This window comes from Labeo rohita, chromosome 9 (assembly GCF_022985175.1).
Source record: "Labeo rohita strain BAU-BD-2019 chromosome 9, IGBB_LRoh.1.0, whole genome shotgun sequence".
NCBI lineage: Eukaryota > Metazoa > Chordata > Actinopteri > Cypriniformes > Cyprinidae > Labeo > Labeo rohita.
Window position 1 is genome coordinate 35135171 of NC_066877.1, and position 13796 is coordinate 35148966.

At 29.8% G+C, this 13796-nt stretch overlaps 1 protein-coding gene across 1 annotated transcript in view; it reads right to left on the minus strand.

Moving 5' to 3' along the window:
* Positions 1–10: 10 nt before the first annotated feature.
* gpc6b (glypican 6b) overlaps positions 11–13796 on the minus strand; it is a 59631-nt gene continuing 45845 nt past the window's right edge. Inside the window, exons 7-9 of the mRNA XM_051119949.1 lie at positions 7207–7343; positions 5418–5593; positions 11–3455 (exon numbers count right to left, since the gene is read on the minus strand). Coding sequence (XP_050975906.1) covers positions 3256–3455; positions 5418–5593; positions 7207–7343 — 513 coding nt within the window. The 3' untranslated portion in view covers positions 11–3255. The remainder of the gene's footprint in view (positions 3456–5417; positions 5594–7206; positions 7344–13796) is intronic.

The following is a 13796-nucleotide window of genomic DNA, read 5'->3' on the forward strand; positions in this document are numbered from 1 at the left end:
ACACCACAGATTGTAGAAAATCACATTCTCAATTTAATGAAAAAAAGTAAAAAGAAAAAAAAAATGCAGTAACCGTGATTATGTTAGGAAAAAATACAAAACAATAAGGAAAAGGCCACAAAATATTGAGTTGAGACAGTAAATATCAAATCCACCCATTTCCAGATGTGTTTGTGTCTTTTTTTTTTTGCTCTAATACACTGAAATGAAAACTGCAAGTATGACACAAACAATAGTAAAAGATAAAGGATTTGATCATTAATTGGTGCTTTTAAAAGAATTACAATGCAAAAAACGGAATGTTTTAAAAGTTTAGTTTTGATCCACCTGCTAACAAAATCTTTACAAACAGCAATAGGGAATATCTGTTTAAAAATCTTTTTTGATGCACAAGTTTGATGAATTCATGTTTACACACTAAAATCTGTCTTCACTGTACTAACATTATGAATGTGAAAGGAACTTATTCAAGACATGTACAGAAGCACAATGAGATTTCTGCCTGTTTTACAATAGAACTGATGAATGAAACTTGTGTAACATATCCAGGACATTTCTTCCAGAAAATTGTAAATAGTCAACATGAGCATTTCACAATAAGATCACATTTGAGTCAAGACTGAAGTCAAAATGACTAGAGCTCAATAAATCTAGCCCTTATATTCTGTGTGTGTGTTTTTTAAACGATTTCTTGTTTCTTTTTTTATTTTTAAATAGCGTCCTGATTTGATTGAAATTTCTTTATGGTTAATAGTTTGAGTATTTCTATAATACTGCTATAAATCAGCTTAGTTTTCCCTGTAGCAAAGTATGTTTTCCCTGTATTGAAATAGGAATCTCTAATAAAAACAAAGATCATTGCACATCTTAATATCAAAGTGCATTACATTACATTCTTTAAAAAAAAAGGGGGCAAAAAGCAGTAAATAATCTCAAAAAGCACTGCGAAATGTAATTAGTAAGTGCTAAAAACATGTTCTTAATCAGAATTTTGTATTTTTTACCTTTGAAACGAGATTTTCAAAATTGAACAAACTAATAAAGACTTGTTTTAAAAAAATAAGAAAAAATAAATTTCTTATTCAGTTAAAAGTTAACCTTTTTCATTTTTTAAGCATAAAATCAAAATTTAGTAAGGTGTATGCTTTTTAAAAAAGTAAGAAAGGCAAACAACTCCAGACTTTGTTCTCTGAAAACCTGCTTCTCAATTAAATACTCTTAATTAAAGGATCTATATTTTGTTGGAAAAAAATTCAGATTAAGAATATGTTTTTTGCACCGTAAGTGTACATATTAATAAGACTAATACTGAAAGGTAAGTGCTTAAAAAAAGCAAAGCAGATTTTGCAAAGGAAATAAGTAAAATAAGTAACAATATCTTCTAAATATAAAAATAACACTCATAATAATAAATCCGTCAGCCTTAATCTTCCACTGACAGATTCACACTGATATGTCAATATGGACTTTTATGAAGCAGATGTTTTGTGAGGGATTTATGTAGTGGAAACACTACCATCCAGGTCTTTTAAGTAGAAAACATGATTAAAAACACACTTACAGTACCACAAATCTATATTTCTGTCCATGGAATGGTATTATTGTTTACAATCATTCAATCATTCTACATATACACTAAAATGTCCCCACAAACTGCATAAGCACTTGTGCAAATTAAAGACTGTGCAAATGATTTCTCATTTATTACATGGGGCACAGAATCTGAATCTCCTGATGCTTTGAAGAGATTAAAACTGGCATTAGATTTCACCAAAAAACATCTGAAATAACAATACTGTGAATCACATTTCAATAGCATTCACTGCCATTCAACCAGGTTTGATCAATCATATGAAGTTCTAACATGTTAATATTATATGCGAGAATGACATTTTGTGCATGAGAACTAAACACTGTGATGCAATGTGATTTATTTTCCCTAATTTCTCAGATCCTGTTCATATAATGTATTTATATTATTCTAGATATTCTCATCCACATTCACAAAAGCTACACCTGCATGAAAATGTTCAAAATGTATGTAAGAAGAATACATAAGAAGACCTTAATAACCTGCAAAATATAAAAGATAAATGTGTTGCGGTTAAAGGGATAGTTCACACAGTCCTGCCATTATTAAAATAAGACATTTTAAAGAATCTGTATGCATTTTTTTTTTTACATTAACTGTCAATCTCTAAATAAAAGCATGCGGGTTTGTGTGAAGGATGAGTAAATCATTTTGGGTGAACTGTCCCTTTAAAGGAATAGTTCACCCAAAAATTAAAATTTTGCTGACAATTTACGTAACCTCAGGCCATCTAGGATGTAGATGAGTTTGTTTCTTCATCAGATTTGGAGAAATGTAGCATTCCATCACTTCTCTGCAGTGAATGGGTGCCGTTAGAATAAGAGTCCAAAAAGCTGATAAAAACATCACAATAATCCACAAGTAATCCACACCACTCCAGTCCATCAATTAACATCTTATGTCCATAATCCATAATAATGCTTCCTCCAGTGAAAAAGTGGTCTGGTCTGAATCAGGAGAGAAATCTGCACAGATCAAGCACTGTTTAAAAACAATCCAAAACAGCTCTAAACAAATATGTGTGTGGATTTTGATGTAAGAGACAACAGAAGATGGACCTTTTCACTGGAAGAAGCATTATTATGGATTATAGACTCGTATTTTGTCCAAAAGTAATGCTTTTTTTTAAGTTAAAACACCTGAATTGTGGATTTATTACTTACAAACATGCAACTTTTGGTTTCACAAGACGTTAATTGATGGAGTGGAGTGGTGTGGATTACTTGTGGATTATTGTGATGTTTTCATCAGCTGTTTGGACTCTCATTCTGACGGCACCCATTCACATCCATTGATGAGCAAGTGATGTAATGCTACGTTTCTCCAAATCTGATGAAGAAACAAACTCATCTGCATCTTGTATGGCCTGAGGGTGAGAACATTTTCAGCTAATTTTTTTGGGGTGAACTACTCCTTTAATCTACTGTACTAGAAATAAAAAAAAAAAAAAAAAAAAAAAACAAAAAACAAAAAAAACCTTGACATCTTTTATATATCAGATGTGTAATGCTTACGGCCCTTTTGAAGATCTTCCATCGTGCAAAAAATGCAGCTCGGTGATCTTTGAATCAGGAAGAACGGCCTTAAAGTCATCAGACGGCTGAGATCAGCGGTCCAGTCTGATATAAAACACAAGAATCAGTCTGTGTGGAGCTCAGCGGTCACTATCTCCAGTGCTCTTTCAAGGCCAGCGCGGTGAAGACCAGCAACAGCAGCAGTAGGTTGGGCTGGATGATGGAAGCAGAAGATATATCAACTGTTTTCTCTTTTTCTTGAACGGGAGCTTCAGTGATGAAGGAGTCTGATTCAGTGACGCACGACTCAGTGCAGCCGCTGCCGCTGCCAGAACCGCTGCTCTCGTCATCTGACAGGCAAAAAGTCACAGGTTATACTGAGAGCAGGGATGCATTTTAAATCCAAAAGGAATACATGACTTCATGTTGTTAGTGTGTCACTAACATGATTAACATGTAATTAGCATGTTGTTATAATGATGAGCACGTTACTAGCATGTTTCTAGGATGATTAGCAAGTTACTAGAATGATTCCAGCATGATTACCATGTTACTAGCATGTTGCGAACATGATTTTATCATGATTAGCAAGTTACCAAGTTGCTAGCATGTTGTTAGCATGTTTAACATGTTACTAGCTTGATTTGCAAGTTATTAGCATGTTGCTAGCATGATTCTAAAATGATTAGCATGTTTTAGCATGTTTTTAGCATGATTAGCATGTTACTAACATGTTGTTTGTGTGATTCTAGCATGATTAGCATGATTCTACCATAATTAGCAAGTTGTTAGCATGATTAGCATGTTACTAGCATGCTGCTAGCATGGTTCTAACAAGATTAGCATGTTGTTATAATGATTAGCAAGTTACTAGCATGTTGCTAACATCTTTCTAGGACAATTAGCAAGTTACTAGCATTTTATTAGCATGTTGTTAGCATGATTAACATGTTACTAGCATGTTGTTAGTATGTTTAACATGTTACTAGCATGATTTGCAAGTTATTAGCATGTTGCTAGCATGATTCTAAAATGATTAGCATGTTTTAGCATGTTTTTAGCATGATTAGCATGTTACTAACATGTTGTTAGCATGATTCTAGCATGATTAGCATGATTCTACCATAATTAGCAAGTTGTTAGCATGATTAGCATGTTACTAGCATGCTGCTAGCATGGTTCTAACAAGATTAGCATGTTGTTATAATGATTAGCAAGTTACTAGCATGTTGCTAACATCTTTCTAGGACAATTAGCAAGTTACTAGCATTTTATTAGCATGTTGCTAGCATGATTAGCATGTTACTAGCATGTTGTTAGTATGTTTAATATGTTACTAGCATGATTTGCAAGGATAATGGCAGTTGCTCTAACGTGATTAACATGTTTTAGCATGATTCTAGCATGATTAGCAAGTTGCTGGAAGGTTGCTAGCATGATTCTACCAAAATTAGCATGTTGCTAACATGATTGGCATGTTACTAGCATGTTGCTAATATGATTTTATCACGATTAGCATGTTACTAGCATGTTGTTAACATGTTTAGCATTTTACTAGCACTATTTGCTAGTTACTAGCATGTTGCTTGCATGATTCTAACATGCTTAGCATGTTTTTAGCATGATTTGTTATTAACATGTTAGCATTATTCTAGCATGATTAGCAAGCTTCTAGCATGTTTTCTAGCATGATTCTAGCATGATTAGCATGATTCTACCATAATTAGTATGTTGTTAGCATGATTAGCATGTTACTAGCATGTTAGCATTATCCTACCATGATTAGCAAGTTACTAGCATGATTAGCATGATGTTAGCATGATTTTCTGAAATTGAGCACAATTAATAAGCTTTTTATTGATATATTGTTTGTTAGCCTGGTTGAAAAAAACAGCATATGCTGGTAGGTATGTTTTGATGCTGGTTTAAGCTGGTCATGTTGCTGGTCAAGGACCAGCATAAACCAGCAAAGGACCAGCTTAAACCAGCATCAAAACACAGTTTATATACTGAAAGTGTGAGTCTACAGAATGTGCCACGTTTTGAGTTTGAACATGCAAATTTCTTTAATTAAATTATCGCCTTGTGAAGTTTTATAATCACGTTAGCCCGTATCGAATTCTGTTTTTTTCCATTCCCAAATTTGAGACCTCATTAAATGATAATTATGACTGTTTTTATACTATTTAAGATACTTAAGACTTTTACTTTAGTATTTGTATATTGGCATCTGTAAACTAGCAGTGCAGACCACGAAAGAATTAAATACAATAAATCTGAGTTTGCCATTGTTAAATTATTGAATAACTTACTTGAGTCCTGAAAGTAGATGTCATTGCCGTCATAAGCGTTTTTGAGTTTGTTGGTCATCACCTTGAGAGCCATAATCTGCTGTCGAATCAGAGTGTCCGGTCTGGAAATGTCAACGCCGACCTCCGGGTTATTTACTTGATTGGTCAGTCCGTCTTTCAGAACCTCTGGGACGTATCTGGAGAAAAACAACTCAGTTGTTGTGCAAATATATTGCATAAATATTCAAATATGTCACAATCTCTTTCCTAAGTGCACATTTTGACTATCAATAATCCATATATAAATAATCATACAAACATAGCAGATTAATTTTGACTAGTAAATACACATTATAACAGTATTATTTTAATGCTGTTTATATACTATTATAGTTTTTATTCATATTTTGAATTAGCTTTTATTTTTATCTTTTTTACTATTTTAATTATGTGTTTTTTCAGTTGTATTATTTTTTTTATAATAATAAAAAAAGTGTTTTTTTTTATTATAGCATCTGACCTTATTTCAGCTAGTTGCAAAGGCTAAATTTCTTCAATATTTTATATAATAAATATAATATAATATAATATCTATTAATTTGTATAATATTTACATAATATATTATTTAGAATGAATTCATATTCACAGTTTTTGTCTTACAGACATCTCCCAAATTTCAAAAATTAAAACTAATTCAAGGGGTCGTATAATATATATAGGGTAGAACGGAACTAAAGGCACAACTTTAGAAAAATTGTGCTGTTCACTGCAACTAAAATGTATTATTGCAAAAAAAAAAAAAAAAAAAAAAAAAAAAAAAAAAATATATATATATATATATATATATATATATATATATGTACACACACACACATATATATATATATATATATATACACGCATATATATATATATACGTTTGTATTGAATATGAACAGACAAATTTTGTGTGACAATAAATCATCAAAGTCATTTATTTTGATTTGAACTCTTATAAAAGTCTACAGTTCTATTAATTATCATGTTAATTATTGTGCCTTTTAGCCCCAACAGGAGGGGCACTTTTTACCCCAAACACCAAACTTTTGCATATTCTTTCATTATTTAAAATCTGTTGCTTTAATTATCCTAAACAAAACTGAAAATCATTAAGACATGTGTCTCAAAATATATGCATTCATTTTAGCGATTATCATTTGCTCACCAGCATTGGGCAAAAGGCACATAGTATTGATATAAATACTTTAGCTAAAATATATATTTTAATAATGTCTAAGTTAATACTAAACAAAACAAACACTTTAAAAAACATAAAATATCAAAGAAAGTAAGCACAGAATCAACTTTGCACTGCTGCCTGCAATCTTGTCAAAGATCAGACAAATTTGCACGTGCATCTTGAAAAGCAAATGTTTTGGAAAGGGCTGCACCCTGTTTTTGTGCCATCTAGTGGTTTAGAGGAAAGTAATATCAAAGGTGCCTTTTACCCCAGGGCATCTTTAGCCCTGTTGTAACCTATATGTTTTTTAAGCTTGGAATGAGTCAGTAAGTTTGACTAAATGGTCTTTTTTCAGTTGAGAGGAGGTTTTGGGTTCAGTGTGGGTTCAGTTTTGGGTTCATAAAGATACAGTATGTTTCACAGCACAATAAGCTCTTTTAAAAAACAAACAAATAAGGAGGTCATCAAGAGGAGCATCTCAAGATCTACTCAATGAAAGCCGTACTTTGTCTGCCATATTAAAAAGTAGCTATGTAAAAGTTAATCCACATATCCACAGCAGTACAGAGGCTTGATTTCAGATGTTTTACCTGCCCTTGTCGTGTCCGTTCCAGCAGTCGTCCTCAGTGCTTTCTGCTGCCGCCACATGCTCCTCCTGACAGAAGGCCTCGGGAAGTGACGACCAGAACTTCCTGAACTTCTTCAGCTTCTCCTTGACATCAGTCACCTGGAAGATGGCATAATGATGAACATTTAAACAAATGTAAAACACAAAGCAAATGTACTGAAAGATGTACACTAGTGGTCAAAAGTTTGGACACAACTACTTATTATGTAGAAATCTCTAAATTTCTTCTTTAATCTATAACTTTCTTTCTTTAATATATAAAATATATACATTTTAAAAATAAATAATGTTTATATTGGTCTAATTTCAGGCAGAAGCCTTAGATCAGTGGTCAGACACAACATCTAAAGGCTTATTTTGTATTTTTTTAAAAAGAGAGAGAGAGAGTGGCAATACAAAAATGACATAAAATAATGATAATTAATTAAAATATTTCAATTCTATAATTCCAGAAGTTTTGATTAGTGTTTTGTTATAACTGAAAAAGTATTATAGTTTTTTTTTAAATAATAGTTTGGCTTAGTTTTCCATTTTTGTTTAAAGTTTAGATAAGTTTGTTGGATTTTTGTCATTTTTAATGTCTATATAGTTTTTATTACCATCAATTTTAGATTTAGTTTAAGTTATTTTTGTCCATCAAATTAAATTAAATGAAAATGGTAATGTTGAGAATGAGAAAATAACTTTATATGTATATTTCAGATAATGTTTGTTTGATTTCAAGTAACAAAAATGTATTTTTAATTTTAATATAATATTTTAACTACAACATTCATGGTTTCAATAACTGAATGTTCTTAATGGTTTACACTTTTTGTTACCAATGAATTTACTTTTACTTTGGTCATAGTAAATAAAAAACATCACTCAATATTCAAGATTCATTTTCATTCAAGAAATGATCTGAATTGCACTTGAGCATCAATACACCATGCATGCAAATCTCATTCTTCAACACTAGAGGGAGCAGGTGCTTCAATCTGAACACAGCTGTGTTTCACTTCCTTCAGTAAATCAGTAAGGTAATGAAGCTATTACACTGTATCAGAACAGCTGTCACAGTGAAGGTCTGGAATGGAGAACTGGTTTGTGCTTATGTCATATTAACAGTAGTGTGTGGATAATGTAAATGTGTTTTTATTTCTGGCTAAACCATTCCTTTAATATTTAACAAGTACTGACTACATTAAAGAAACATCATATCATTGTCTAATCCTTCTGATCCTGCAAGAAAAGAAAAAAAAAAAAGAAAGAAAAATATGGCAAAAATGAACTAAATTTATAATATATCCAGTTGCTTTGAAATGAATTTTACCTGATATTGCATCATTACTGACAACATGGCTTGAGTACTAACTGTACTAACTTTACTAGCACATTTAGAACAAACTGAGCTAATGACTGACAATGACCTCCAACATATCATTAAATGCCAAAAATAGAAAAAGCAGAAAAAAATGGATAGACAGACACGATGGAAAGGTAGACATGATAAAAATATCTTTAACAATACCTCCATAATCAAATTTAAAGGAACATTTCACCTAAAAATAATTAATGAACTACTCATTGAAGGGAAGACACTACATTTGTCAAAACAGTACCATACTTTCCCCAGCTGAAGTAAATTGTTTTGTATTAGTTTTTTGAAATGTGATTTTTAAATATACAAATGATGCATCATTAAATCAAATATACTTCGCATACATTTACAAAAGATAATTCCGAACATTTTATAAAGCCAGGTTCAAAATTCTTGTTTAATTTTGTTGACACATTTTTAAAGAGGGGGATTCTGGATTTCTTCAATATCACTCAATATCAACAGACAGAAAAAAATGTAACCATGTTTTTAAGGAATAAAATGTTACAGAAATCAGCCCAAATGACATATGAACAAACCCCTCAGTAAAACCTTCAGAATATAAATAGGAATAAAACTGTAAGTTTTGGTGTATGAAAATGCTGCTGAAGTGAAAAAAAATAATAATAATTTTGAGAAAACATAATTTAAGAATATTATAGTTGAACTCTACAGACACAAATAGATAAAGTGCAACAATAAGTGCTGTTGGAGTGGAGAAACAAACAAATTTTGAGAAAACATAATTTAAAAAACATGTATTGTAATTGAAATCTACAGACGCTAATAGATAAAGTGCAACAATACAATTAGCGAATAATATTTGAACAAACCCCTCTATAAAAACCTTCAGAATACAGACAGGAATAAAACTGTAAAGTTTGGTGTATGTAAGTGCTGCTGGAGTGGAGATAAAACTCTTTAAATATATGTTTTATAATTGAAATCTGCAGACGCTAATAGATAAAGTGCCACAATACAATTAGCGATTAATATCTGAACAAACCCCTCTATAAAAACCTTCAGAATACAGACAGGAATAAAACTGTAAAATTTAGTGTATGTAAGTGCTGCTGGAGTGGAGATAAAACTCTTTAAATATATGTTTTGTAATTAAAATCTGCAGACGTAAATAGATGAAGTGCAAAAATAAATATCAGATGAATAATATATGATCAAACCTCTCTATAAAAACCTTCAGAATATAGACAGGAATAAATCTGTAAAGTTTGGTGTATGTAAGTTTTGTTGGAGTGGAGAAACAAACAAATTTTGAGAAAACATAATTTAAAAAACAAGTATTGTAATTGAAATCTACAGACGCTAATAGATAAAGTGCAACAATACAATTAGCGAATAATATTTGAACAAACCCCTCTATAAAAACCTTCAGAATATAGACAGGGAATAAAACTGTAAAGTTTGGTGTATGTAAGTGCTGCTGGAGTGGAGATAAAACTCTTTAAATATATGTTTTATAATTGAAATCTGCAGACGTAAATAGATAAAGCACAATAAAAAATCAGATGAATGATATTTGAACAAACCCTTCTATAAAAACAATTAGAATATAGGTAGAAATAAAACTGTAAGTTTTGGTGTACGTAAGTGCTGCTGAAGTGGAGAAACAAACTCATTTTGAGAAACAGCCTTGTAATTGAAATCTACAGGCGCAAATATAAAGTGCAATTTAAAAAAAAAATCAGATAAACAAACCCCTCTAACAAAACCTTTAGAATATACATAGAAATAAAATGGTTAAGTCTGGTGTTTGGAAATGCTGCTGAAGTGGAGAAAAAACCTTATTTTGAGAAAACGGCCTTTAAAAATACGTACTATAATTGAATTACACAGATGCAAATAGTAAAAGTGGCCCTATAAAAACATTCAGAATACAGATAAATAATAAAACTGTAAGTTTAGGTGTATGCAAGTGCTGCTGAGGTGGAAAATAAACTTTTTAAAGATATGTATTGTAACTGAAATCTGCAGACGCAAATATATAAAGTGCAGTAAAATAAAAACGTAAATATGTATTTTAAATGTTTTCTTTCCACTAGTCTGAAAGAAGATGTGTTATGGTAGCAAAAAAAAAAAAAAGTTTTACCTGTGATGTCTTGCCTTAATATTGTATATATCAGTGGAATATATATCAGTAAAACAGTGCTGGTTTGTGATATTGGTTTATAATATGAAGTAGCTGAGTTTTTAGTGGGTCACAGAGGTAATTTCAACTCCCGCTGCTGCTTGATAAGTGACAAGGTGAAGCGCTTGACATGAGACAGTTAAAGTCATACAGCAGGACCCGAAAGTCTTTCACAGCAAGAACTCAACAAACTCCCAAAGGCACCAGCATGAGAACAGAGAGAGGATTATATACTGTTTTACCTATTTAATCATAATGCAACTTTAACTTGGTGGAGCATTTTATTTGCTTAAAAGTAAATCTCCCTAATGCCGTATGATTATATGACATCACACACCTACATCTCGGATCGATGCACAAGTTTCTAGTTGCAAACAAATGAATTTGCATTGCGTTGCAGAAAGTTGCATTGCACAACTGATGAAGTAAAATAAAACTCCAAAAGAACTCAAAGAATCCTGAAAACTACAATGTATCATGATTTCCACAAAAATATAGAACAGTTTTCAGCATATTAGAACGATTTCTGAAGGATCATGTGACACTGAAGACTGGAGTAATGATGTTTAAAATTCAGGTTTGATCACAGGAATAAATTACATTTCATATTATATTCAAATAAAAAATAGCTATTTAGATTCTAAAAATGTTTTACAATTTTTACTATACTTTCGATTAAATAAATACAGCCCTGGACAATATAAGTGTCACGTCAATCTTTTTAGTAGTTACTCTTTTTCTAATAATAAATCACACACTCTTGACATTCATCATGACTGCCTTAATTTATCAACCCGCCACCAGATGACAGTACATTGATGAAACTCTTTCAAGTTTCTCTGCTTTATCCTCCAGACTGTCAGCACAGAGGAGTGTAGAATAAAGCTGATTAAAGTGAAGCTTCATGCTGTTTCTGGAGTAACTGCTGTGCAAACCTCCTCTCAGGATGGCCCGTCTACTCTCTTGAGGTGCAAACACACCTTATCATAATAGAGACTGAGCTTCTCATTAGCTTACTGACAAATATGAAGTACAGCAGGACGTTTTCATAGCTGCCAAAACTTCTAATAGGAGTTAGACAGAAAAACACACAGAGAACCGATTTCACACTTATGATGCATTCATCCGCCACAATTTACAGGTACAAAACTTTGTCTACAACAGAAACAAACAATATTTCGATGTGAAATGCAAAAGGTTTGAGCTTTAGCAAACTCAATATAACTACATTGTGTTCAACAGAAATCCTTATGTGTAAAAATGGCATTTGCATGCATTATTTTAGAACAGGGAAATCATTCTACACTCTAAAAGCTCATGCATAAAACATGTTTCATTAATAAGGCACAATGTTTGTTGCCGAAAGAAAAAAAAAAGGAAATGATTGCTTTTATTCAGCAAGGATGCATTAAATTGATTAAAAAGACAGTAAAGACATTTATAATGGTTATTGTAACATAAATGTTTAAATAATGTGTATTTTATATAAATGCTGTTCTTTTGAACCTTCTATTCATCAAAGAATCCTGAAAAATAAAAAGTCCCAATTAAAGAATAAATAATGAAATAAATAAAAAATTATATATTTTATAAAATTATAAAATATAAATGAATAACACAAAACAAATTAATATAAATAATAAATAAACATAAATATAAATAAATGAAAACACACAAATACAAAATTAACGTTTAATTAAATTAAAATAAATAAACATTATGCAATAAATATAAATAATAAATTAACATAAAACTAAGTAAATATGAAAAAATAAATAAAAACTACTAATACAATAAATATATAAAAATAAAAATAATAAAATAAAAAATACAAATAAAAATAATAAAAAAAATGTAATAGATTAACCATATATAAACACTTAAATAAAAATAACTATAAATAAACATAAAATAAATATAAATAAATGACAACAAATAAAAACAAACACACAAATAAAAAATTAACATTTCATTACATTAACATAAATAAACATAATGCAATAAATATAAATAATAAATTAACATAAAACTAAGTAAATATGAATAAATAAATAAAACTACTAATACAATAAATACATAATAAAAATAAAAATAGTAAAATAAAAAATAAAAATAATAAAACAAAATTAAATAAATAAACATATATAAACACTTATAAATATATAAACATATATAAACAAATAAAAAATAACTATAAATAAATAAAACCATAAATAAGCAAATACAATTAAGTATATAAATAATAAATAAAAATAAATAATAAAGTAAAATAAAACAAATAAATAAAATATAATTAAACATAAACATAATTAAATAAGTAATAAAGTAAAATAAATACAAATAAATGAAAACAAAAAACACACACACCAATAAATAAATAAATAAACATAATACAATAACTATAAATAATAAATGAACATAAAACTAAGTCAATATAAATAAAAATACTAAATCAATATAAATAAAACTACAAATAAAATAAATGTATAAAGATAAAAATAATAAAATAAATAATGAAAATAAAACTGAATAAACATAATCACGTAAATAAAATAAATAGAAAAAAATAAAACTAAAAATAAACAAATATAATAAAATAATAATGTAAAATAAAAACAAACAAATTAAATATAATTAAATGTGAACAGAATTAAATAATAATAAAGCAAAATCAAAACAAATAAATAAAATGTTATAAATATAAACAATTAAATAAAAAAAACAAATAATACATTAAATAACCATATATTAACATAGATAAAAATAAATATACATAAATACAAAATAAAAAATCATTACAGTGTAGTTGATGTAGCCTACTGTAGTTGTGTCCAGTGTTTAAAAGTATAAAAATGAACCTGATACTTTTCCCTGTCTGTAGTTTTTGGCATCGCCGTCAATAAAGGACTAGTCACTAGTAAAGAGTTTTTGCAGCAGCAGCATTTACTAGCGCTTCATCCGTAGAGATTGAGAGAAATCAGCTGGTGAGGTTTCACAATCACCGTCTTTAACCTGCACCCACACGAAAATCAATGTCTGCTGT